Source organism: Candoia aspera, chromosome 11 (genome assembly GCF_035149785.1).
Source record: "Candoia aspera isolate rCanAsp1 chromosome 11, rCanAsp1.hap2, whole genome shotgun sequence".
In the NCBI taxonomy this organism is placed as follows: Eukaryota; Metazoa; Chordata; class Lepidosauria; order Squamata; family Boidae; genus Candoia; species Candoia aspera.
The window spans coordinates 18,878,461-18,906,158 of record NC_086163.1 but is presented as its reverse complement, the minus strand read 5'-3'; the positions used below and the strand labels follow the sequence as shown (position 1 = coordinate 18,906,158).

Sequence of the window (27,698 nt, the reverse complement as noted above, 5' to 3'; positions counted from 1 at the left end):
TTTTGTTTTTTCATTTAACTTATGCCAGGTCAAAATAAGAAACAAAAGCCTTGGTGCCAAGGCGCAGGTCAAAGCTCTGTCTTACAGACACAATGGATACGATGCTGGGAAACTTACAAACCCCAAAATGTAGTCCTCTTCCTTTAGGCTGTGCAGTTCCCTGGATCAGATCCAAGCAGAACATTCCGCAGGGGATGCACTCTGCACTCTACGCGTGCAAGTTCTCTGAAACACAGCCTAAACATTGCAATCGCTTCATTTCGACTTTTTTATTTAAAAAACACACACACACACACTTCCAAGGGTGCAAAATACTCAAGTATTTAGCAACAAAACACCACATTGTTTCTTTTCCCCCTTTTCTTTAAAATATTTGCTTCTTCTTTCTAGTTATTTGATTTCCACAACCTTTGAAGCATCCATTGCCAGCAACAGATGCACAAGCAGAGGAGCCGACAGCTCTGTTGAGAGTTCTTGGGTCACAGTCAAGTAACTGGGAAGATGCTCCCTTCTTATTAGTCATCTACTTTTACTTTTACTTGTACAAACTCATCGTTGGGCTCTGATACATGCACATATAAGCATCACAAAGCAGTCTTCGTGCACAGCCTTGAATTCTCCTTGAGTCCAGAGAGTGCAATTCATCGAGAGACATTTTCAGGTACTCGCCAACTTCTGGGCACGGAGTCACTTGAGGAATGTTAAAACCATTCTGACCTCCTTTGAAAGAGAAAAGGCAGTACATGGGTTACCTCAAGAGGAAAACAAGACAGCCCAAACTACGTTGTTCTGAGTTTATGGCATCTACATGTAATCAAAGGTAAGAAAATCAAGCTTCATGTCAATTTAATATCCAGCTTCTGTCCAGAACTATCCATTTCAGAATAAACCAAGTGAGTTTCACATTACATTATCTCCTTCAACTTGCAATACCCTGCCACCTTCCAAATGCATTTCATGTATAATTCTTGGAATGTCCATAGCTGAGCAGAGATTTAATTTTTTTTATCTCCCTGGCCCCAGTCTCCAGCATTAACCTAGCTTTTCCCAACAGCCATACCAGCTAGAAATTCAGGAAGCTGTAATCTAACATATCCTGAAAGACTGGGGAATGTTGCTTCAACCATGACATCCACATTTGAAACAGCCTGTTTTTGTGTCTTGCTCTACCTAGAGTAGTAATATCATGAAAGGTATCGGAGGAGTCTCACAACAGATGTTAAGGCTATGAAGTTCAGTAATTCAAGTGCGAGGCTAGGAGTTGAGAGTTCACAAAAGCCAAATGAGAAAACATACCATCCCGATCAGCCATGCTATCAAAAAAGAGCCAAGAGGAATCTTCCTTGCCATATTTAACAAAAGCCACATAGTGGCTTGTCTCTATACAAAGAACAGCAAAGAGCTCCATCTTCTGACAAGGTATACAGCCATGCCTCCAATCCCAGTCTGGTAAGTCTTTTGGAAGTGACACTGGGTTGAATTTATGACTCTGCCTTTTGGGGTGAAGGTGAACCTATAATGGATGGAGAGAATAAACTTTTAGCAACGTGGACTTAACTCCTGCCCCTTTCTGAAAGAACCCAATTCTCACACACAACAGCAATTGCCAATCAAAAACATTCCTACCACCAAATTCCTAGGACATTTTGGGAGGAAGAACTTACTTGCGTGTTGCAAGCCTTGCAAAACTGTTTGATTTTGCCAGCAGAAATGTCTGAATCTTCGTAACATTCACGACATTCATATACTGCAAGTCCTCCACATATACGGCACTGCCTTGGAGCTGCATTTTACAAAAAGAACACTCATTATACCAGATGCTACCATTCTGTATAAACAGAACACACAGCTACACCTAACAAAAAATAAGGGTTTTTTAAAATAAAAAATCAAGCTTTTGAGTAAAAGAAAATAAAAAATGGTTTAACATAGTTAACAATATAATAATAGAATCAGTGAAACATACGTATTAATTTATCCTTATTCTATGGATAGCCACACTACCTTTTCCTCAAATCATAAGCTGAAGGTGTATTCTTGCACACCTCATCCATATGCATGCACTCACGCTCCTCCATTCATGCACCAACTAATTTAAATGATATGACCTCACATATCTGCAAGCTTAAAGTTCTCCTAAACTATCTATTGAATAGGTGTGGCAGGTAGGAAGGGACAGGTTAAAAAAAAAGAGCTGAATGGGAAAAAAACTCACAATTTCTCCAGGGACTGTAGGAAGAAATTAAGTCTAGTTCTTTCTGTGCTGATAACGGTAAACGTACAACCTAAACACATTCCAAGTATCTCTAAATCTTAATAGGATGTATCAGCCAGCAGACAGGCTGGTAAAAGAGTCTTTGTTTCCTAAAGGCAGTTAGAACTTCATTTTTAAAAATACAGTGTGTGTGTGTATCAGCACTTATTTTAGCAATGTGAGAAAAGGCATAATGATCAAAACTGGAGCAGTCTGGAAGTCAACCACTAATATGGTTCTCCTAAAGTCTGTAATGAAGGTTTCAGACCCTGATTCTACTTCTATATGTGCAGTGAAACAAGATGTTTATGGACCACAGCAACTCCTTTCTTCCGTTCTGCATTATTTTGAAGGTGATTCATTTTATTTGTGCAGCTATCCAGGTCCACCAGAAGGCATGGAATTCATGTGAACTGAAGGTTCAGTCTTGTTATGCTATCATGAAGCATATTTAAACTCACTGTCTTCCAGCAGGTCTGTGATATTCAATTCCAGAGAGGGAAAAATTTTGTTGAACATTTTGAAGTCCTTGCCAAATCGAGGCATCTGAATTATCAGACATGATGGTGCCTAGCAAAACCCAACAGAAAAAGCAGATAGGTTTTAGTCAAGAGACTTCATTTTATCTCAGTTTATTAAATCCTACTGATGCCCCTAACGTAAAGTTTAAAAAAAGCTTTCTCAAAAGCATGGAACCAAAAGGATCTTAAGGTTTCGTACACATATAATAGGTCACACAGGTTAGTCCTATCTTTAGACTGATGATTTAAACCAAGAAGGGAGCTAATGGGCCTCCAGGTGATGCTGAACTAGAACTCCCAGAATCCCTTGCCAATGGTCATTCACACAAGACAATTGTGAATTTAAGCTCAGGAACATCTGGAAGGCTTTGAGTTCCCCACCTATGCTTTAATTAATAAATCATTTGCACCAATAGCTCAAGCAAAGCTTCAAGGAAGCTCTTCTGGTATCTACTGAAGAAGCAAATCCTCATTCAAAATAATGATGGGTTACCTCCTTACTCAATAACAATTTATTAAATCACTGTAGAGACACATGTATACTTCAACTTCCCAAAAGCTGATCAGTGTCAACCAGTAAGATGTGTACTGATTGAAAAAACTATAAAAAAGAATATGTTCCAAACCTCTGCAAATTTCAAATTGCTGTTGATGAAAGACCATTCCAGTAATTGCTGTATAGTAGGAACTCCAACGTTCTCGTTCTTGTCCATAAAGATCTGATAGAAATAGCAGTCTTGAGCTTTTTGCCCTGCTGATCTAAGAAGAGAGAATGCAGTGTATTCAACAGTGGGGAGGCTTAATGTTGATTTTAAAAAGCACAATCTACTATTATTGCAACCGGTTTTGTCTGCAGAGTTACAACAGAACCCTGCAGCAGTAGATTCCTGCATTCAGAAAGAAACCAGATGACTTGGGTTTTAAGATCCTTTCCAACCCTTTTAATTATAAATATAAAATTAAATTATTCCCTAAATTGATGGTGAAGAGATGATTTCAAAAGAGTCAAATAGCTGATACATACCAGTCTGAACTATCAAGTAGCAACAACAGGCTATAACTAGTTGTGGAAATTAGGAATTTCTGTAACTTTCACACAACCTCCTAACACATATGTAATAACACAACAATATATAAGAAGACAGTAATAGTGGCATCTAAACTGAATGTTCAGTTAATATATACAGTGAAGAACCGTAATTCAGACGCGAGGGAACTCTGACTTTTCAACTCTTGATTTACTTTTCCCAATGGTGAGAGGCGCTGGAAGTTGTAGTTCAGCAATACTGAGCTGACCACAAGTTCTCCACACCTGATACTGTTAGCAGATACAAGGTTGAAACATAACTGGCATTTCTCAGCACAGCTAGGTAAGATACAGTAGATGAGGAAGCAATAAGAGCCTTTGAAACACCCCTGAATTTTCAAGATAAAGGTATAGTTACATGTTCACAGTTTACAAAAGCAGACACAATTAAAAGTAATAAAGATGCTTGCATGGCATTCCCAACGAGAGCAGTTTTTGGAAAATATCCTCAAGATTGTAAGTTATACATAATAGAATAATTCATTTGACTTCAAGATTTCGGCTGTGTGAGCCAAGGACTATGTTTACCTTATTTTTAAGAGTGGTTCTACTCTTAAAATATGATGAAACAAAATATTCAGAAATTCTTCTGGATCTGAAAAAATGAGAGTTTCATCAGGGTATCAAAGCATAGGCAATTAAAAAAATAATAGTAAAAATACAAAGTTACAAACAACTGCCAGAAACCAAGTCTCAAAACTGTTAACAATTTTAAAATGGTGTACTCTTAAATACGTAACTAGGGAGTCAATATTTTCTCGATTATTTGGGGATGATCTGATACCTGTCTGTAATCATTTCAAGAATCTGAAGATTTAGAACTTCGTTAATCGGTTAATTCATTTTAAGCACAGCCTTAAAAACAAGGATGGAGTACCAAAAGAACATAAAGCCATTGTGATGTGGTGAAAGTCTTGGACTAGTACTGGGGAGGGCCAGTTCAAGTCCACTCTCCCCCACAGAAGCTCCCTGGGAGACTTTGGGTCAGTCACTCTCTCTCTCAGACCAACCCACCCCACAGAATTATTGTGGGGGAAAAATAGGAGGGAGTGGTACATACGCCACTATGAGCTCTTGAACGAAAGGCGGGACATAAATCTAATAAGTAAAACATGTAGCTCTCCAGTCCCATACCAAAGCATATATATTAGTTGTAAGACAGTTGCTTGGCCTTACTATAAAAATCCTGAACATTGTCTGAAAGCCTCATAACAGAAAATCCAGCCGCAACTGCTACAACAGATTATCAAAGTCAGCTGGCATCTTGAGATGCCTCTGGGTTATGGTGAGGATGAAGGTGCGGGATTCATCATCGCAAAGGACATTCACAGGGGTTAAAAAACATAACATATAGTGGGACCGAGAAAAAGGGCCTTCTCCATGGTGGCTCCCTCCCTGTGGAACATCATCCCCACAGAGATAAGACTGACCCCCACCTTAATCCTCTTCCAAAAGGCCCTGAAGACATGGTTTTTCCAGCGGGCCTGGGGATGCCAGAGTGATACGGAGCCCATCAAATGGTTTGTTTGAACATATTGTTGTCGCCAAGGGGGATGGGGGTGTAGTGGGTTTTGTATTTGGGGTAAATTTCTATTTCTGTAAATCGCCTGGAGTCACCATGAGTTGGGCAGCCATATAATTTCTTAAATAAATAAATATCAAGGATTTTGCACCATTGTAGGCTCTTGCTTTCAGTAACATCTCCTTGCAATCACTCAATCAGTTTGGAAAGCACAGCACTGCAACTAATTCATATCAAAATTCAGATTCCTCCCCCAACCTTCCCCATAAGCCATATATATTTCGGAAGCCATTAATGAACTGAAGATTATGCCTAAAGCATTTTCTAAAATTTATCTAGACTTCTGTTTAATAACATGAAATATACTTTCAGTTCCTCCTTGTTATCAGTGCAATACAGTGAAGTTTACCTTTTTCTTCAGAAGTGAATCCCGATGCTGCTTCAACTTTTTCCAGTATCTTTCTCAACTTCATTATTTTTGTGGCACACACATATCCATATCTAGAACATAACGATGGAAAGTCTGAAAAAGCACAATGACCCCAGAGAGACAGAAACTGAGGAGGCCACGCTGTCAGAGTATTATCTATAATCTCTTGATCTGTATCCCTCACTCCATCCCAAATTCAAAAGAAGGAACAACAAGCAAAAAGATGTAAAAACCAGATAAAAACTGTAGAGGGGCCAGAAGTAGTGAACCAAAGCAGGGCTCCTCAGACTTCTTGCTGTACCTTCCAGAAACCATTTAAACACCTGCCTGTTTGTAGAAGCAGTTTTCAGTATTTCCCACAGAAGCTGGCATGTATTACAGGTAACTCATTTATACTTACATTCGAAGAGGATTTACTATCTCTGTCCGCAGAAGTTCTTGAGTTTCACTGTAATATTCTACATCATTCTTCTCTTTTGGTCGAAGCAAGACTGTATCCAAAACAGAACTGAATGCAAATAGGCTGAAAGAACAGGGGAAAATTAAAGCAGTTTCAAACTGGAAACCTAGGGCAAAAGGGGGGGGGGGAATACCTTCAGGATGAGACAGTCCCAAAATCCATTGCATAAAGAGATGCGTTTAACAGATTCTGTTAGATTCTGACAAATATCTGTTTCCAGGAACAGAATTTAAATTTTGGAACAGTGCAATCCGAACCTTGCCAGCAGCTAAGTTTACCGTGCATACCATCTTACATTATACAAAGTAAGTTTGAGCCAGTTGCCTTAGAAAACAGAATGTGAACCATATCAAATACCAAAGGATCCATCAGCAGAGAGGGAGAGAGAAAGGAAGGCTTCAGAGGAAATCCAGGATAAGACATGATGTTATTAATTTTGATTCTGTGTCTTGGGCATAGCGCCTCTCCCAGACCGTGAACCAGACCTGACTGTAATATTAAGTTGAGGTTGCACTGTTATAAAGCGAAATATGGGACTGCAAGAGGCCTTTATCATGTTTATATTTATTGATTTTGGCATAGCAGAGATAACCCTTCTTACCAGAAGGGAGGGCTTGACAATTATGTGAAAATGTACACCATCAAGCAATTGAGCGTGACCTCAGCTGATTCCTGCACAACCTTCTTGTTAGAGTTGCACTTCTTCCGACTCATCCTGAGACAGGGAGGGAAGAAGTCTTTTACCCCCATAAACTGATACTAGTAGATAAATCCTTCAAGAACTAGAAGAAATATTGGGTGAGCGGTTTGACTCGCAAGTTTGTCAAATTAGCACATTCCGCTGGTTTCCAAGCAATGAGATGCTAAATGGCCAATTTAAAACCAGTCATTCCAGGAATGAAAAACTGTCTGACCGCTCTTGGAATGGCCAGGTAAGCCCAGTCTGGAGGAGGCATGGAGGGTTCCAGAGCTGTCTAGAGGGGTCTGTTCTCAGAACTTACTAATGTATACTTCCAATTTCTACAGCTTCCCATTTGTACACAATTCTGGGCAGCTTTACAAGGATAAAAGAAATCCCTAATATACACAAATAGTCCTTGCTTAACGACTGCCCTGTTTAGCAACTGTCTGAAGTTACGACAGTACTGAGAAAGTGACTTTGTGACCAGTCCTCACATTTACGACCACCAGAGCATTCCTGCAGTCATGTGATCAAGATCTGGGCACTTCACAACTGGCAGACATTTACAACCGTTGCAGTGTCCCAGTCACGTGATTGCCATTTGCACACTTCACAGCCAGCTTCCAACAAGCAGAGTCAACGGAGAAGCCAGCAGTAAAATCAGAAGTCATCTAGTGACAGTTGCCAGTCCCAACTGTGTTCATTAAGCGATGACTACCTGTATCATCAATCCACACAACACAATCTTTCATCAATCTTTCAAAAGCACCTAGAATTTTCTAACTGCTGTGTATAGATTAAGACATCATACACACCCTATTAGATTAATGTTACTTAATTGAAATTTAAAAATACATTTCATGTTTGTTTTCTTCACCTCAGGCTTGAAATACAGCTTTATTTACCAGAATAAGGTGGAGTCTAAGTAGCAGGAATTATAATGACCCTGGATTCCCTTTTTCTTTCCAATCATTGTTTCTAAACCTTCTTTTTCCATTTTTGGAGGAGTGTTTTCTTCTACCACTTCACTGAGATAGCCTCCAAAAGCTGAAAAATGAATCAGGAAATTAAGGCTATATCTGCTCTCATTCATAATGCCATATTAGCAGCAAGTACAGTAGAAATATTACCATCAAAAGCCCAATGCAAAGTTCAGCAAAGTCAATGGCCCATACACCTACTTCTCCATTCCAGAGCTGGCTGGGGAATTCTAGGAGTTGAAGTCCACCCATCTTAAACTCGCCAAGGTTGAGAAACACTAGCCTAGACTCAAGGTTTTTCCCCCAATTCAGAATAAAGCAAGAACTTTTTATCAGCAAATCTAGTAGAGAGAGAGAAAGGTAGCTACAATACCCAAGGAATTGCAACGTTCAATCTGATTGGACACAGGCTGCAATGAAGCAAATCTAGAATCAGGTCGACAACTCTTCAATTTGACAAATAGAGCCTTCTTTGGCGCACAGGTAAAGTAGCGAGTTCCTTTAAAAGTCCCATCGGTGCAACCTGCACATTCATCTTCCTGAAAGCAAACAAAAGATTTGCCCTTCTCAGTGAAAACTCACACATAAAGAAATTACACCTAGGATTTTCCATGTTTTCTATTAGTCTCACAAAATTAAGGAACTGAAAATATCTCCCTCCTCCACCCTTACTTTTGATTATCTGGCATCTTCCCACTCACCTACCCATAATGAGATCCATATCAAATTACATATGTGTTATTCATTCTTTATTTTTTTTAATTTGAGGAAGCCTGAACTCTATTGGATTTTTTTCTCCAATCTTCCTTTGTTACACTGCTTCTTTTTTGTGTGTGCAATACACTGTTTTATTTGTCATTATTACTATTTACCTTTTGTTGTTTGCATATCAATAAAGTAAAATAAAGTTATAGTCATACACTACAATACCACACAATATACATTTAAATTAGCATCATCCTGCTAGGGAATTAATTAGAGTTAATGGCAGAGAAGCTTGTTGAACACTATCCTGCTTACTAATACTGACTTCTCTTAGCAATTCAAAGGGGAAAGTGAATTCTGAGTGCATTCCAAGAATCCCCTACAGGAAATACTGGCAAACAGGTCCATCAGGCCTTGCCAGAGCCCCGGATGTATAATGATGACTGCTTTTATACCTTTTCCAAGAATCCTTTGGAGCATGCATTACAGAAGCTGCTGTTCTTTAGCTACCATTCAGCATCCAGTGCCTATTCTGTTATTTTCCATAATTGTTTAAAAAGAGGATACTTGCTAGTCACGTTCTACCATAGGTTTAACTGCACTTAGCTCTGCAGCTGATAGTGGCCATTGTCTAAACTAAGAACTGGGACTTAATAATACCAAGTGTATTTTCATATAGGATACCAGTAGATTAGGATGTTAGATCTTATTCAGTATGTTTTTAAGTAGTCGCTTAATAAAACTCTTCAAGGGTGAGGAGGACCTCTACCAAAAATAAGCAGGGTCCAACTAATTCAGGAGCAAGCAAGGCAGAATTTTGGATCATTCACAAAACTGGTTCAATGCTTTCATGCTTTCAATGCATTCAATGCTCAATGTTTCCTGAAGCTGAGCTAAAAAAAAATTACAGAGCTAACCAAGATAACAAATCAGCAGTGTGATCTTATGCATTTTTATTCAGAGGAAAGGGATAAAGACTTCAGCACAATTAACTTCCAGATATGTAATTCAGAATGTCAAATGTAACAATTATTCTTGTAATCTTTTTTATCCAAAAAGTAGATCACACATTTCAGGTTCAAGGCAGTAACTGAAGAGTAACTTCCAGCTTTTCAAGTACATATAGAATCATTAGAAACATCCACATGCAACTGCAACATCCCAGTTGGTTGTTCCTTCTATATACAGCATGCATCTGTAAGGTATCGTCATTCTATTCTTTCAAGGCAAAGAAAAAACATCCCAAGCATTAGCAGCAGGAAACAGAGATCCCACTTTCTTCCTTCCTCTGAAACACTGGCCAGGATGGTAAATTAAGAACTCTGACAGTAGAAAGTGTCACCATAAATCAGTGTTTTGAGATGGCTTCAGCCAGACAGTAAGCTTTCACCTCTAGCCAGATTTTTAATTTTTTTTTATCCCACCTTTATTATTTTTTACAAATAACTCAAGGCAGTGAATATACCTAATATAGTACTCCTTCCGGCTCCTATTTTCCCCACAACCACCACCCTGTGAGACGAGTTGGGCTGAGAGAGAGGGACTGGCCCAAGGTCACCCAGCCGGCTTTCATGCCTCAGTCTCCTGGATTCTAGCCTGGTGCCTTAAGAGTTAAGACAATCATAAAAGGATGCTGCAGCATAGAGATGGACAGGAATCCCCCAGGTATTTTCAAATCTGACAGTAATTACCAGTTCAAGGCCTGCTAACACTTCATTGACCCCTGGCGGCTGCCCAATCCAGCGGATTACTCCATAGAACGGAGGGTTCTCTTTCACTTCTGCTAAAGAACCGGCTTCGAGGCCATGCATGTTGATAGGTGCTACTGTTGCTGGTGGACTCTCCTGGGTTGCCCCAGGAGCCCCTTCTCCAATAACTGACTGAACAGATAAGGACAGGGGGCTGTGTCCGATAGTACTGTTGGTGGTGCTTGACATCTTTGTTAGACTGAAAGGCAGGGAATGAAATCTGTTTTCGGAAGATAAACTATTAGTCGGGGGAGGCTGCAGCGGTGGGGAAGAATGCCCAAATCCAGAAGAGGAATCATTAAGTGATTTTGCAGAGTCTTCAGCCACTGTTGAATGGGGGAAAAAGAAGTAATAAGCACAGATGAGAGGAATTCTAGTAACTTTTATTAAGCACCTAAACTAATGTTATGCATTTTCTATACAAAATGAGTATAACGTGCATGGAATCTTTCTCTCTGACTAGATTCTATTATGCAAGAATGAACTACTTTAAACAGTGTATTGGCACCTTCTGAGCACAAGGTGTGAATAAGGAGATTTTATTAATATCATAATCGAAGACTATAACTAGGAATCTGAGCTTTTGCCACACTTTGTGTTGCTATACCAATCACAAACCTAGTAACATTTCATAAATAATTACTACAAACTTTCTTGGTGATAGATTATAGCAGTTAATAGTTCACAGCAATTCCATACTTGGGTGGAAGAAACTGGAAGGGATGCTGGGGCCCATTCCATACAGAATATCAGGTGAGCTCAGTCAGTGCTCCAAATAAACTGGGTACATATCCCTCAAGTTTTCTCAGACTCCTACACTATATTCAAGGTTGTCCTGGCAGATGGGTACAGCAGAAAAGCTGATGTGACAAAAAATTTCTTGAACGCAAAACCTTTGCAGCCACAATTCTATATTATTCAACATTTAAGGAGTATTTAATATTCTGGAATTATTGTGTATTTTGTGTCAACTATTTAAAAACTGAGACTTATTGGTCAGCTTTAAGCCATTTGCTTAAAACTACAGCTCTAGATCATGCTGGCTGGGGAATTCTGGGAGTTGAAATCCACACATCTTCTAGTTGCTGAGATCCTCTAGATCCTAGAAATCTGGAAGTCAAGATTTACTGGCCAACGAAAATGAAATCTGCACCTCAAGTGAATTCATATAATCGGTTACTGAGAGGTGAGTTACTGAAAGGATACATTCACCAACTTGTCTCCTGAAGACACATAAATAAATCATGAGTCAAAGCTCAGTGTATGAGGTCACAAGCTGGTATAATAGCACATTACTATTTATAAGCCTCTTGCACCCTCTGCCTGCAATCCAATTGGACTAATAAAGAGAATAGGATCAAGCTGTCATGGAATGTAGGGCATTATCTAACATGACTGAGAAATGACTATGAAACTTGGGCCAAAGAAAAAGCCTTCAGTTATCTGACAAACTCTAGCAATGATCTAAGGAACTGGAAGTTAACCAAAAGGGTTTTAGATCTCCCCCACCCCCTTAAAGCCATGCAACCACAACAACAAGAAATTGCTAAAAAAGACAAGAGCAACTTTCAAAAGCTGTTTGTGGTAAGATGCAGGGTCAGCTATTCAAACGCGACAGTAAAATAATTCCTCTGAGGCTGTGGAGGTAAATAGCTGATGCTGGGCAATGCTTACCTTGACTCAAAGCAGCAATAAAAATGAGAACAGGAAAACTACAGTTTGAAAAAAAGTATGCATCAGAGCCTCATATATTACAAGTGCACCCAAAAACATGGGCCAATATAGTAGTCTGAATTCTCCATATCTTTACAGTCATATTCAGTTACTACATCTGTGATCAAAATCCACTCTCTTGTTACCTTCATCAATATACCATGTATTTTTTGATTTTGGCTGTGCTTGAGAATCTACTGAGGAGCCATTCAAGGTGTAGAAAAATTCTGTTCTGTTTCGGTTTCCAGGATCAGAGAGTGCACCTGAAAAACAGGCCATGTCAGAAGGGAAGCAGAGGGGAAAAATACACAGAGGCACGCTTTACTGTTCTTAGAAAAGTCGATAGAACTGCTTCAGAACTGTATGACTTTTATGGAAGAAATGTAACTGCAGGTCCTCTGGTCCAATCCCTACAGCACTGCACAATCTCACATGGTCCTAACCCTTTAATAGAACAGCTGTGTTCTCAGCTTACACTTCTAGCTACACACATAGTACCTTTTAGAAGGCAAAGCTGCATCAGCTAACAGTTCTGCTTAAGCTTCTGTCTTCAGTGAGATTGTATGCTCAACAGTGCATTCAAGATTGAAACCAGTGATCCATATGTGGTTATCAGACTTACTATTTTGGAAGGAATGAACATGGGGGAGATGTTTAGTTGGTCATTGATAGGTGTGTCGTCAGAATAACTTCAGGACAGAGAAGCATATTAACTCTGTTACAGCAATTTTACAACCCCTCGAAAGCTAATTATAATAGACCTTTTCTGAATTTAGCAACTGAGGATAAACATGGATATTAATCCATGATAACTTATACAATACTACATATAAATCTTGTAGCACTTTAAAGTCCTCATTATTTAAATCAGAAAACCTGTTCTCAACCTCTATTAATTTCAAAGGCACTTTTACAAACAAAACATTTTAAATTCACACGCCCTTTCCACCAAATGATGCCTTTGGTGGCTAATAATAAAATATAAACAGTTAGGTTTATGATGCCCAAATTCAAACTGAACAAAAAGAAAAAAAAAACATTGTTGCCTGCCAGCAAAAAGAAGCACCTAGATCTATTTCCTTCTGCAAAGATTTCAAGAGTCTGGGAGCAATTCTCTGTTAAAGACCCAAAGGAATAACTTAATGGGGGAATACATATTTCAGGTAACCTGAATCAATCCATCTATAAGGACTTACGTTATTTAAATTTATATGCTACACTTGACTTATAGATCATAACCAACACTCTGACTGCTTAATTGCAGTCATAGTAATATGCAAGACACAAACCGCCTATATCCAGTCTTGGTTAGTAGAGTGGAAAGATCAGCAAGTTCAGAATGGTGCAACCAAACTTTCTTCAAAGGCTGTTTCACATAAGTGCATTACAAGACCATGGGATAATCCTAAAAATAGCTGGCACAAGGATACCATGCATATGCACCTATACAAAAGCTCTCATGACTACTGCTGAAATTTAGACATCCTTTTACAATCTATTTAACCCTTTGAAGTAAACCCCTCTTCTTCCTATTTTACAGGTGACTTTTGCAACTGATGGGCAATTTGGTTCTTGTATAAAATTCTACCTAAAGGATCAAGCACAGGAAATTTAAGGAGGGGATTCAAGGGGAAATAAATCTGCCCATTTCTATCCCCCCATACATACTTTTACCAATTAAAAATGCTGGCACAGTCAAACCTTTATGTGTAAGGAAGGCTATATAGTACACACAGAACATCTTCACTGATGTTGATGTAGAGATTCTTTTAATCGTCACTTGCCTTCAAATACCAACTTAAGGGGACTATATATAGCAATCCTAATTTAAGAATCAACACCGTAGGTTTCACTAAAATGTTGACTCAAAGTACCTGTAGACTTCGGCTTGCCATGACTGAAAACTTTGTCACCACCACCTCTAGAAGGATAGCCAAGTTTGGGAGGTCTCCTGTCCTGAGACATGGCCTCTAAAACAGAGCAGAGTATGGATATAAGAGTACACTATACAACAATTTAATGCATTAGTTTCAAAGCATTAAATTAATCAAAAATAGGAAAGAAATTACACATTCCTTGGCAGGGCTGAAAGCCCTGACATATAAGAATTTACACACAGAGATAAGCCAAATAGTAATATGAAACCTCAATTATAATAGCTGTCATAATGGAAGCTATAATACAGACTCTCTCTCATTTGGAACAATATGGAAGTTTGTTAAAAATAACTCTGTTAATGATTAAATCTATATGTTAAATAAGGACTTCTGTAACTTTCAGCCCATGCCTCCTGAACCATCTTTTTTCCTCCAAGATTTTGCGGCATACCACTATTTTATCTTGAAACAAAAAATACTGTAGCTGAATTATTACAGCACCGTGAATTACCTGCATGGGAAAAAAAACCTTTTAGGTTTGGAATATATTTATTATTTTCCAGAATCAATTATGGCATATTACAAAATGCAGATTTTACCAATGAAACACAACTGTGAAGATTAGGGACGTATTCTTTGTCCCTGTATGGTTTAAAATTAACAAATAATGATAACATTTTTCTTATTTTTCATTCCAAATGGAAACGAAGCTTAGAGGAAGAGAGAAAAGAGGAGGAGGAAGGGGATCATTTTCAACTCCCCAGAATAACTTTTCCCTTTTTTCACTGGAGGTTTGAGTAAAAAAATCTGACCAACGATAAGGAACGACACCAGGAATGCTTTGTAGTAGTAGTTAGAATAAGTAGTAGCTTCAATAAAAATATTGCGGCCTTTTTATTTTGTTTTTTACTCAATGGAATAGTATACCTACATACTAGAAAATTGCTATTTCCTCTGCTTAATCTCTGAGGATTTTAGCAATGCCAAATAACTGCTACACGTTCAAATAAAAATAGGTATTTATGTTTCATAATCGGAATGTAGTCATCTGATTATGTTAAACAAATTGCCTGTTAGGAATAAGGCCATTAATACACTTCACTAACTTTCACTGGAGTATGTTAGCTTATCACCAGCCAGCCAGGAAACATCCTTTGGAAGGACTGCTCTGTCATAAGAAATGTAGTAGTACCAGAGTTCCGGGGAAGAATGGTGGACTGAAGATGGCTCTGCAAAAAGCAGGGTCAACGTTTGCGGCTAAGAACAGGGAGCCGACAAGTAGACTGGCCCTTCAACCCTGTCTGGACAAAGAGAGGACACGAGATTGCCCAAGTTGTGCTCCCTACAATTGCTTCTCATGAGGAGACTGCAAAGCAGCTGTCTCCAGAGGGTAGGAGCCACGGGAATTTGCCATACTTGCTCCAGCTGTAAATGGAGCCGTTCAAAGGACACTAAGTTCGCACTTCCCTTGCTAAGCGCTTTCAGAAATTGCCTTTTAATTGCTTTGAAGAAGTCAGACACGTTCAAAATGACAAGACTGGAAACACCGGGTGAGTGCCTTCAATCCTTAATATAAGAAAATGAAGATGTATTTTTATAACCTTTAAGAATTTAAAATAAACAGCAAAAAGCAAGACAAAGTTTTGGCTATAGAAAGTTTTAAACGGATTAAGGGCTCCGAAAACGTTGGAATATTGGATTCTAAATATTAAGACTTATTTTAAAGAATAAATGCATTTTTGTGGGAAAGAAAAACTATTTTTGATATTGGAGACATAACAAGACAAGCAACTTATAATGGTGTTCAGAGACATTTGGGGGGAATTGCATCGGGACTTTGAATCAATAATATCAACTGTCTACTGTCTTCTTCGGAAAAGTCTGTTCCCAGAATAGGATGTTACAGAAAAAGATGTGCAACAAAGTCTGAGAACAACATGAACAAGAATTTGAACAAGAATTTGCCATTAGACATTAAAAAAAAATAGGATGAGGGTTTTAAAACTTTAAAAAATAAGAAGGAAATAAAAATGACAATCCCAGAGAGCAATTGGAATAATTTCTTTTTGCTGGACTTACAAAAGAGGCTGTTTAAAGTACTGAAGAAATTCTAAACAAGGATCAACAATCGTCTGAATGTATTACAGAGCAAGACTGTTTTACATAGAAAGAAGGAACACAAAGTCAATTTATTTGATCAGGGTTAAAATGGGACATGTTATTTTACGTGGTTCTTTTTGGACTTGCTGGCACCTGGACTGGAAAAATGTTGCATATTGGATTTGCTTACAGTTAACATGATGTTTAAGCCTTTTTCCCTACAGTTATGTTTTGTATTCTAATTTGATAGCATTTAAATTGGCTTTGTATCTGTTTTTCCACTTAAAGTAAGGAATATTTATGAGCCTGTTCTCTTTAAAGGAGAAATAGTTTTTCTTTGCCATGTTAAATTTTAGTTGTTTGTTCACACTAGATACTGGGACCACTTTATGCCTTCTAAATGTGGATTTGCTTGCAGTTAAGAGATGGAATGTTGAGTTTTATACCTGTTAATTAATGTTATTATTTTAGGGTACCGTTTGGACTTTTTGCTGACACCTGAATTGGAGAAGATGTTACTTATTCAACTTGCCTATAGTTAAGAAATGAGTTATGGGATGAACAGTTTTATATCTGTTAATTAAGAGGAGGTGAAGAGACAGTGAAATTGTTTATATGTGTCATGATAAGGGTGGGAAGTTGCTTTCTTGGGTTTTTTTTTTACTATTGTAATTAAAACTTTTAATAACATTATTCTTCTAAAAAAGGAAATGCACTAGTACATTTCTGTAAAAAGAAAAATCAGCAGCAGAATACTACCTGAAGTTCTTATGACACTTACACTTGATAGAAACAAATAAGGCATTTGTCTTACAACGAGGCACCACTCCTTCACTAAATGAAGTCTGAAATCCATGTTTTAGTTTTAATATTAATGTTCTCTAAATAAGAACATCACCCTCCTACTGCATCTTATGTCACATAGTGAAGTCAATGGCTGCTGGTCATGACAACTACAGATTATCTCTAGTATCAAAGGCAGTATCTTCCAAATTTAAGTGGGAAGATGCTACTGAACTCACATCCTGCTGATGGACTTCTAACAGACATCTCAGATGGCCATTGTTGGAACAGGTTGTCAGATTAAATAAACCTTTATACTAATTCAGCACAGCATTTCTGATGTTTTCTTACACCTATCTGTATCTCATATATCCCAGGTTCAGCCAATAAAACCTTAGCTTCAGTTTACATCTACAGAGTTTCTGTTTTTGTCCTTGCCAAGCCAGAAAGTAAGTCTCCTAATCCAGTGGTCATTCCCTTCCGATGTATGATCTCCTGGCCCAAAAAAATACTGTATATTTCAGTTTCCTTGGCAATGCAGCCAAGTAAATGGTTTCATTGCCAATTTCAAGTTTGGATACCATGGAAGGGTCTGTCTAGTCACTTAGATTCTTTGGTTTCTTGCTAAGCAAATTTGTTCATCTCGGCTGATCATGTTCAAGTAAGTCACCATGAGCAGTTGACTCATGTATGCAGCAGAGAGGTTAGAGTATTATTAAAGCTTTGTGAACAGAAAAACTGGCACTCTAATAATATGGAGAAAAGAACAGATTGCCTGTAGTTCTGAGCACTTCTCACAAATACCAATTCTTCTATCAAAGCATATGTGGGCATCACTTGAACATATTCCTTTTAAAGAAAGTGTAACAAAACAACCCCATAACCCAATACACAAACACTGCATGGGAAATACAGAGCCACCTGGAGAGACATTATATATTATTTCCCATATCGTACAGGTTTTAAAGTGTTCTAAACTAGCCTTTAAAGTAGGTTGCCTAATTATTAATGACAAATGGGAACTGCATTTATTATTTCCACTTGATGCTATTCTTCTTCCCCAACCCACACATTACCCTAGTATACCAATACAATTTCTCAGCTAGAAAAGTCATTGCCGCATGATGATGGCTTTCAACTATCAGTCCTCAAGCTTGATCACCTGGAAACAGTTGAGGAGACCAGCTTCCCATTAAGACAAATAATGCATTGTTGTGGCATATCTTAATGAGTTTGGGGAAAAAGAAATATATGAAAAGAGAAATGAAATTCTTAAGATTTTGAATAGCATTTCCAGAAATAAAAGGAAATGCGGATTAACACAGCAAAAAAAGTCAATAAACAGATGCCAGGCAATGTAGTAGATACTGAAATAAGAACTTTCCTCCTTGTAAACATACTTAAGAATGAACTGAAAAAGGCCAAATACTAAGCAAAGCTAAAACTAGAATCAGACATCAATAAACATGCTAGATTCTGGAAACTCTTCTCAAAATCAAAATAAAATATTACCTGGGATAACATCATTGATATGCAAAAGAAGTGTGCTTTCAACACTTGCAAAACTACAGAGCTGTTGTCCATTGTATCTTCCATCCCAATTTCCAATTGGATTATCCTAGAAAGCGTTTATAGCATGATTATCTCTATTGCTCAAGAGGACAGCTGAATGCATTCAGGCAAACCAAGACATTACTAAAATTTGTAGAGGCTATGCAAAGCCAACATAGAAAGCACAAACCATCACAGAAAAGGCAGACTCTTGTAATGCTGACATCCCACCTCTCACAAATAGAAAAACAAACCAGGATTATTAGTCCACTAATATTCATATGCCACAATTAAGAAAAACTGCCAATTAGGGAGGAAAAAAACAGCTTGTCAGCAACTGAGAAGTTCCACAAATGCAGCAATTCTCACTGGTTACCGGGAGAATAGAAAGCTTGACTAGATAGGTAACTGCCATGATCTTTCATAGTTCTGAGTGGAACTAAGTGAGGCTACGCAAGTACATCCCATTATATTCAATGTGCAAACAGCATTTTGCTATAATCAAATAGTTATGGATATTTTGCCATGTATAACATTTGATTTCAATATGCTAGTAAGTTTTCAATATAACTTATATTGTCAATATGTTATAAGTTTTCCAATTATAGAAACAAAAGTCAGGAGAAAGGTGAGGAACAACAGGTATTATTGAGGTGCTGCTGAGTATTACAACTTAAGAGGTGAAATCCAAATTTTAGATTTGGATCTAGACTCTTGGATCCAAAGAGTCATTTTATATTCCTTCAAGAGGCCAAAACTGTCCTAACAGTCAGGAACCACGCTGAGACAAGGAATCGGTCTCTAGTGTTTTATTACTGCTACATTAGACAGAAAATCCTAACAAACTGAAGAAGCGTGGGGAAAACGCAGACAGATAAACCCCGAAAGTTAAGGCGGGTCTGATCTGTGTCTCTTTGAATGGCTGCTTAACTCCTCAGTACTACGCATGCGTTTTCCCCCCTGGATAGGGGCCCCCTCCTGCTCACCATCCTTGCTCATGACAAAAACTGACATATATGGCCATTTTTCCAGAAAAGAACTGAGACATTCAGTAAAACATGCCTGCCATTAGAACCATTTTTTTAACCTGGTAAGTTTCAAGTAATATTTGACAGTAAGTAAGTAAAGCCTATTAAACTCTCTGCTCATATGTAAGCTTGTTCATTATTTGTTGTCCAACCAAGAAATACTGTAACTTTCGTAAAGCTGCATGTTCCCTAGAGGAGATTCTCTGTTGCTATAGTCCAAGAGGCAAATGATTATTCCCCGCAGCAGTTTAATACATTTTATCTTATACTAAACAAATATACTAGAGAGGGATTATACATGGCAACAAGTGTCATAAGTAGCTTTCAGAGATTCCACCCACCAGCAATATTGCATGTACTATTTTAAACACACATGCAAAAAATCATAAAAATCTTGATTTCTTACCATGTCCACTCCAACAACGTATCCTAAACTTTCGTTTCCTGGTATGACATCACAGAATATAACTGTCCCATACTCTATATTCTTCCCTATCTTCACAGAAACCCTGGAGTTGAGCTCCAAAGGAGGAAGGTCTACCTGCACTGAGTCAACTGGAGCTGCATAGTCATTCTCCAGTTCATTGTCATCATCTTCCATCAGTTCAAGTTTGTCTAGTGCAACAAACACTCCACAGTCCTCATCACATCTGAACAGCTGTTTGCCTTGGTACTGTCCGTCAGTAAAGCCCTGACCACGACCTTCTTCCTACATTTACGAGAGGGGAAAAAACGAAGTGTGAAGTACTGCCAAATGTTGAGCTGAGGAAAGTCCCCAGTTTCATAACCTGCATAGCAATTAAAGCTCGCTGGAAGACCTTAGATTAGGGAGGGAGTCACAGGCCTGTTTCATACAACATGCTAAACCACAATAGAATCCATTTATTTTAGGCCTAACAAACTGCATGAATCCAACAACTGAGCAGTTTAAGTTTATGTAAACATATCCACATGCAGTTATTTAATAACCCATAGGAAAGCAACTCGTAGCTGAACACCATGTGCAAATGTAACTTAACATGATATGCAGGTGCAGACAGCATCTCAACTAAACCTACTTCACAGCTTTGCTGCAAGGATAGAATGGTAGGGAGAACTATCGATACCATCCTTCAAACCTAAGAGGAGGACTGGGATACAAATGTAAGAAATACATTAAACTTAACACTTTGCAGATTTTCCAAATGCATGCTCAACAATACAGAAAGTACATTTGACCAGTGTACATAGACCGTCCTTACAAAAAGAGGAAAAAGAATCCTTACCAGAAGCTCCACTCCAAAAAATATACCGGACAGTGATCTCTCTTGTATTAAAGGGCCTCTGAAGCGAACTACTCCAGGGTATTTCTCTTCCCCTGATCTCAGCTGCACTTTCACTGCTGAACCAACATCAATGTGGAGGCCCTTACGCAGTCTGCTTCTGCTTTTAAATATACTGTATCTTTCCTCACAATTGGTAATTGCCAATAGCAGCTCTGCTTGTTTTTCATCTATATCAACAATTTCTTTCTCATCAACAAACAGGACCACATGGGGCTGTTCCAAAATCTTTATTCCTATTTGCAATTTCTTGCCTTTGGATGAAGGGTTGTTCCTGATGTGTCCACCTGAAGACCTTTCTTGAATAAACTGACCAATGCTACCTTTAGGTACTTTTAATAGCTTTTGAGTCTGTTTGTCTATAATACTACATTCCTGGAGAAGCAAGTAAAATATACGCTCTTCCCAATATGTCGAGCTGCCTTTCTCTTGACTCCACAAACCCGAAGTCATTGTGGTTCAAGCTTTGTATACTGATGAAGAAGAATCTTCAAAACAGCTAAGTTGGCAGCATAACTGTAAAGGTAATAAAAAAGGTTCCAGCTCCAGTAACGACTTAATTTTCTTCATCCATGTTCTACTGAGCTAAATCCAGAATAGATGACCTAAAGCATAAAAATAAAGGACAACATCACTAGAGGCTAAAGGATTCCATAGTAAGAGTAAAGCACAGGAAAACAAGACACTTTTGAAAGCAAGCATCATCATTGATTTTTATAGACCTATGACAGCATCCAGCTGGCAAGAATGAGAACATATTTAGGTAGCTACAAGGTCATGCTGAAGAATTTTGCTGCAAGATAAAATTGACTGGTTAATAGATTTCCTATTCATCACCACCACCACAAGACTGGCCATGTACATTTTATCTATGTAATCCTTATTAATACCTTGAACTGAGTGGACAGCTGCTTCTGAACTCTCACAAATAAAAGCTTTTTTTTTTCCTTTTAGAAATTGAAACATTCTGAAAGAAGATAAGCATGACCTTTTTTTAATCCCACAATCTGACTACAGGGAAAAATTACAAAAGTACATATTTAGGTAGTACATAAAATAACATGTGTATGGCAAATATGGTATCATGGATATTTCAAGTGGGTCAATAATTTCTAGAAATATCTGAGTGGCAGCAAATTCCATGTCCATACCCTAATTCAGTCAGAATAATCTCTTAAGGAAGATGTACTTCCAAATACAAATCAAGCAAAATAAGATTAAAGAAAGAAATTTGTAAAGCTATTAGCAGTTGGGAAAGCCATCAGTGTACTTCATAGTTTCTTTACCAACAAAGTTTAAGATGCAAAAGAAAAATCACATCTGTAATCATTTAGAATTGAGAGGCTTGATTATTACATAAAAGCAACTCTACAGATAACTTGCTGTGCCTTTCAATCTAAGCAGAGGTACGAATATATAATTATACATCAGTATTTCACAAAAGCCATCTTTTTCTTAAATATGCAAACAAATAAAAGTATCCCCCTCAGTCTTGCGAATGGGGACAGAAAGAGAAGAGGTAATCAAGAATGGAAGCACTTTTGAATGGAAGGGTAGTGTTACTTTCAAAAAGGCTTGGAGGACACCTAGGCTTAAAATGTCAGTAATTAGTGGCTGCAACAGACAGACAGCTTCAAAATTCCATTAAAGAACTAACCTTAGGGTATAATTTTTGAACCAAAGAGCAATATAGGAATTGAAACAAAGGATTCAATTATGACCCTGGGAGGCAAAAGAATGGTTTTTAAAAAAAAGGGGGGGGGGTCTCCATGCCAAGCAAAACTATCTAAATGATCCAACCATAGAGGCAGAGTATAGAAGTTGCTCTGTCATCAAGGTTTGTTTGGAGCGGTTGTTTTATGATTTTACGAATTTTATAGAGCCGCAAACCATCCAGAGTCTGTATGAAGTTGACAGTATAGAAATACCGTACTGTAAACAAGTAAGTGTCAACAAAGAACAACTGAGGTACAGTGTACCTCTCAAGTCTGCTCTGCGGTGAAAAACAATCACCACCACCACAAAAGCATCTGGCTGACTAATGATAGCAAGCAGGATCTCAATTCTGGTCCAATCTAGCAAGGTAGTTCTTATGTCCTTGAGTCGACAGAACAAGCAGAAGGCAAGTTGTTGCTGTTGTTGTTAGTTGCCGTCGAGTCGTTTGTGACTCACGGCGACCCTATGTATAACAGAATGAAATGCTGTTTGGTCTTGTACCATACACCAGGCTGTTCCAATGTTTGCATCCATTGTTGTGGTAATTTGTATCAATCCATCGCATTGAAGGTCTTCCTCTTTTCCGCTGGCCTTCGGCTCTACCAAACGTGATGTCCTTTTCAAGCGATCGGTCTTTCCTGACGATGTGCCCAAAGTATAAGAGTCTGAGCCTAGTTATCGTTGCCTCTAGGGAACATTCTGGTTGTATTTCTTCTAAAACTGATTTGTTTGTTCTTCTGGCAGCTCATGGTATTTTCAATAATCTTCGCCAACACCACAAGTTGAAAGTACTGTATCCTATATTACTCACCCGAGACCCCTGGTCCATCTTCCATTGCCTATGACATGACTGAGATGCCAAGGACCGAACCAAAAACCTTTTCAACAGAAAGCATCAACTATGGTTCTGCTCAGCTATGGCTCCCTCAGTTGATAATTGTAGCACCTTAAAGAGTAATAATTCAGTAGCTATAATCTTAAATAATTCTGCTAAACCAGGTTTTTTTTAACAAGCCACAGCAATCAAATTTGTACATAACACTAAGGCACAATAGGGGGTTTCATGATCATGCTAAAACCAATAATAAACCACATTATGGCTCAGCTTTATCAATGGACTACTGGCATAAGCTTTCATTAATTATGTCTTGTATTAAATTCATATCTTATATATTTTAAAGGAACTAATGGCAACCTATTTGTCACATTTCATCTTCATAATTCTGTGACCTCCACTGGTTTGAGAACTAATAAGTGACTGAAGGTGAACCACTGAGTTTTGTGAATGAGTGAAACTCTGACATCCTCTGAAACACATGTAACATCCCAACCTCTACTCAACACTGGCGTTCTAGAAGTCATTTCATCAGATACATGAGGTGTTATCAATAAGCATATTTAATCTGAGAAATCCTGAGAAACAAACAGGTTGACAACAGTGGGGCAAAACAGCCTTCAAACTCAAAAGGTAGTAAGTATAATGACAATGTATGATAATGTTTGCTAACCACAGCAGAAAAGCTACAAAGGGCCGTTATTTACCTTGCAGTATTTGAATGCTGTAAAGAAATATTACAGACATTCTATACTTGATGCATGTCATGAAGTTTTGTCCCACCATTTATATCTGATTCTTAAAGGTAAAGGTTTCCCTTGACATTAAGTCCAGCCGTGTCCGACTCTAGGGGGCAGTGCTCATCTCCGTTTCAAAGCCGAAGAGCCGGCGTTTGTCTGTAGACAGTTCCGTGGTCATGTGGCCAGCATGACTACACGGAACGCCGTTACCTGCCCGCCGAAGCAGTACCTATTAATCGACTCACATTGGCATGTTTTCGAACTGCCAGGTTGGCAGGAGCTGGGACTAGCAACGGGAGCTCACCCCGTCACGTGGATTCGAACCGCCGACCTTCTGATCGGCAAGCTCAGCAGCTCAGCGGTTTAACCCACAGCACCACCGTGTCCCTCTCATCTGATTCCTAGTAACTGATAAAATGGATTGTGACCTTGATATGTTATGCATTAATAAATTTCTTAGTCTTTAAGGTGCCACAAAACTCTTTGTTGTTTTTGGTGCAAAAGACAACCAAGTAGTAACTATTATTATGCATTAAATTTGTATACCGCCCAACCTCCCAACAAACCTTCTCTAAATTTGTATCTCTCTACAGTGACATTTGCTAGTTAAATAAAAACACACATTCTTTCATAGCAAACCACAATTTACTATTCTGCTACACTTAAACCAGAAAGCAATGATTTAGAAAAGACAAAATAACAAATATAAAACTCCGGTTTCTTCCCAAACTATTAACCAAAGTTTCGCTCTTAGAACAGCATGGGAAACTACAGCTCACTGCTAACTTTGTTGTGCAAAGAGACTCCATGTGATCAAAAGACCTGCACATATTTCAGCTCACTAAATTAAGACATGAACCACTTCAGTCTGAAGTTTCAGCCTGAGCAAACCAATGACCCCATTCTGGCTTATGCTGCAGAAGCAGATTCTAGTCCACAAAAGCTTCTACCGCAACATGGCTGCCCTTTTGTACAGGCTTACTCACAATGAAGCACCACTGAACTTAATAAGCTTTATTTCAGAGCAGACCTGATCGGGATTCCCCTATAAATCTCTTTCTGTTATGTAATATTGTAGTCTCAGTATTTGTTTTCTGACTGCAAAAGACAAACCCAAGTACCCTTGAGAAGGAATTTGTGCTGTAAGAAGAAATACTTTTATGATAGATATAAACAAACACACGCACACATTTTAAAAAATCTACTTTTCTTCCGAGTAAACATTTTTAAAAGGACAAATCCACAGTTCGTTCGTCTATTTTTAAGTGGAAGATATCCATACAAAACATAACATACCACTTCCTGAGTGGAAAAAAAGCAAGTCTTAAGGTCCTGCCTAGAAACAAAACAGACACCTTTTGTTTCATCACCATGAAGAAAACAAGAAAACAAATTAAATGAAAAACTGTGTGTGTTTGGCTGGCATATATACATACATATATACACATACACACGCATATATATATATATTCATATATGCATATACTACATACGCACATGCATATATTTATACATATATTTGCACACACATATACATACACATACACACACTCACGTATACATGCACAAGTGTGCACACACACATTGGGCAGCCCTGTCAACCTGCCCAGCACAAAAGAAGGCTCCCCAATTGAGAAAGTGAAACCAAAAAGGGAAGCAGCAGCGGGGGAGGAAGAGGAAGCTTTCCTTGAAATCTACACCAAGCGTACCCCAAACGGTTTAAGGACCCTCTCCATTCCAAGGGTGCATAAAGCATGGAAGGGTGTCGACCTCTCCCCTGCGTGTGTGCGTGTGTTTTTACACGATGAGGAAGCCGACCCAAAGGAAAGGGGTCAACCGAGGAGGGAGAGCATCTGCCCCATCATCATCCTCATAATGAAAGGAATAATCATAATGATGATGATGATGATAATTGCAGCAGCAGCAGCAGCTCTAATAAGAGCGTCCCCAAAGGCCCAGTGCAGCGGCTGGGCGGCCAAGGAGCGGGGGCAGCCCCGTTTAAGCCTCTCGCGCGACTCTCGGGCCAGCCTACCTCGCAGGGCTGTTGTGCAGCCACCTCGGGGAAGCGCTACGCCGGCCGCCTCGGGCTTCTGGGGGGAACGTAACCAAGGCTGGAGCCCGCGGGAGGGAGACGGGGCAGAGCGCTGCCCCGCCGAGCCCGCCACGACCCGACTCCCCCTCAGCGCAATGGCCGGCGCTCCCTGCTCCCGACCGGCTGCAATCCCCGCCGCTCCCCGCTATTACCATTCTCTCCTCTCTTCGCAGGCGGCCGCAGCGGGGCTTCCGCACCTCCCAGCGCCCCAGGGGGAAGGAGGGGAGCGACGGCGACGACCGCAACACTGCCCGCCGTCCCCCGCCGTCCCCATCCCTTCAGAAGCTCCGGCAAGCGGCTTCGCGGAGCACACCCTACCCCGCTGCTGGATGCCAGCGCCCGCTCCGTCCCGCCCCGCCCCCGCGATCAGCCAATCAGAACCCGCGGTGGCAGGCGTTGCTCCTTGCGACTGGTTCCCTCTCGCTCTTTCTCTCTCTCTCTCGGTGGGACGGAGGGAATTTCCACTTTTTCCCTTACCAGCAGGCTAGGTTGAACAGTAGCAATGAGTCGTTGGATTGGCTGGCCGGGCTCGTTCCTGTAGGATTAGTGGCTAAAAAGGGAAGAAAGGTCCTCCCAAGGCCTCCCGGTCTCCGACGAGGCCAGTTGATTTGATTGGGCAAATCTTCCCAGGGCTCGCCTACCTCCCTTCCTATTGGCTAAAACCGAAAGGGCGGAGGGAAATGTGGGCGGGAGCTCTAAAGGGTAAAACGTTACCAGCCTTCCTCCTGCCTCGAGGTGATGACATCGTTTGGAGAAGGGAGGGGCCATGTGTTTGTGCTGCTATTACATATTCATCTGTAATCAGCCCTTAACAATGTACTGTAGGATCTTTGGTGGAGGAGGCTCTTCTTTCTCTCTTCCAAAATAACAATAGTAGTAAGTGGAAGTGAAGAGAAATACAAACATTTAAAATAGGCGGTTTGCTTTCAAATCTAAGCAGATCTTTAGGATTATTGAGAGAGAGAGAGAGAGAGAGAGAGGATTTTTAAAAAAAATATTTATTTATATTTATTTATTTATAAATTTATTCACCACCTATCTCCACCTCATGGGGGACTCTGGGTGGTTTACAATAAAATGAAGATTTAAAACCATTCCAATGCAACAACACAATAAAATAAAAATATAATAAAATCTAAGTGGCAAAAGATTTTAATCAGTCCGTGAGTGTAACAGGCCCCTCCAAATCACTTAGGGCGCTAGCTATCCCAGGTATAACTATTCCCCCTCCCATTCCATGCCTGCTGACAAAACCAGGTCTTTCTGTGTTCTGGACCAGCTGAAGCTTCCGGATATTCTTCAAGGATAGCCCCATGTAGAGTGCATTACAGTAGTCTATGTAGGAGATGACCAGGGCATGAGTGACTGTTTGAAAGGCCTCTCGGTCCAGGAAAGGGCATAACTGGTGCACAACCCGAAGTTGCACAAAGGCCCTTCTGGCCACGACTGCCACCTGCTCATCAAGCAGGAGTCGTGAGTCCAGGAGGACCCCCAGATTACTCACCCAGTCTGTCTGGGGCAGTGCAACCCCATCCAGGACTAAAGATGGTAA

General features: G+C 39.4%; 1 protein-coding gene across 2 annotated transcripts; it reads right to left on the bottom strand.

Annotated features, from left to right (window-relative positions):
* CYLD (CYLD lysine 63 deubiquitinase) lies at positions 1-26,455 on the bottom strand. 2 transcript variants are annotated; one of them, XM_063312651.1, is made up of 17 exons: positions 26,299-26,455; positions 20,707-21,368; positions 19,848-20,150; positions 18,375-18,480; positions 13,977-14,072; positions 12,249-12,365; positions 10,333-10,715; positions 8,310-8,475; positions 7,862-8,003; positions 6,215-6,337; positions 5,794-5,885; positions 4,391-4,457; positions 3,402-3,534; positions 2,716-2,824; positions 1,665-1,783; positions 1,297-1,513; positions 1-720 (listed from the first exon to the last, which is right to left on the bottom strand). In XM_063312651.1, exons 2-17 carry the CDS (start codon positions 21,214-21,216, stop codon positions 536-538), a joined length of 2,868 nt encoding a protein of 955 aa, XP_063168721.1. In that variant the 5' UTR covers positions 21,217-21,368; positions 26,299-26,455; the 3' UTR covers positions 1-535. The 2 variants fall into 2 exon arrangements, with proteins under 2 accessions (XP_063168721.1, XP_063168722.1); XM_063312652.1 differs by having other exon boundaries at positions 19,983-20,150.
* Between the last annotated feature and the right edge of the window lie 1,243 nt (positions 26,456-27,698).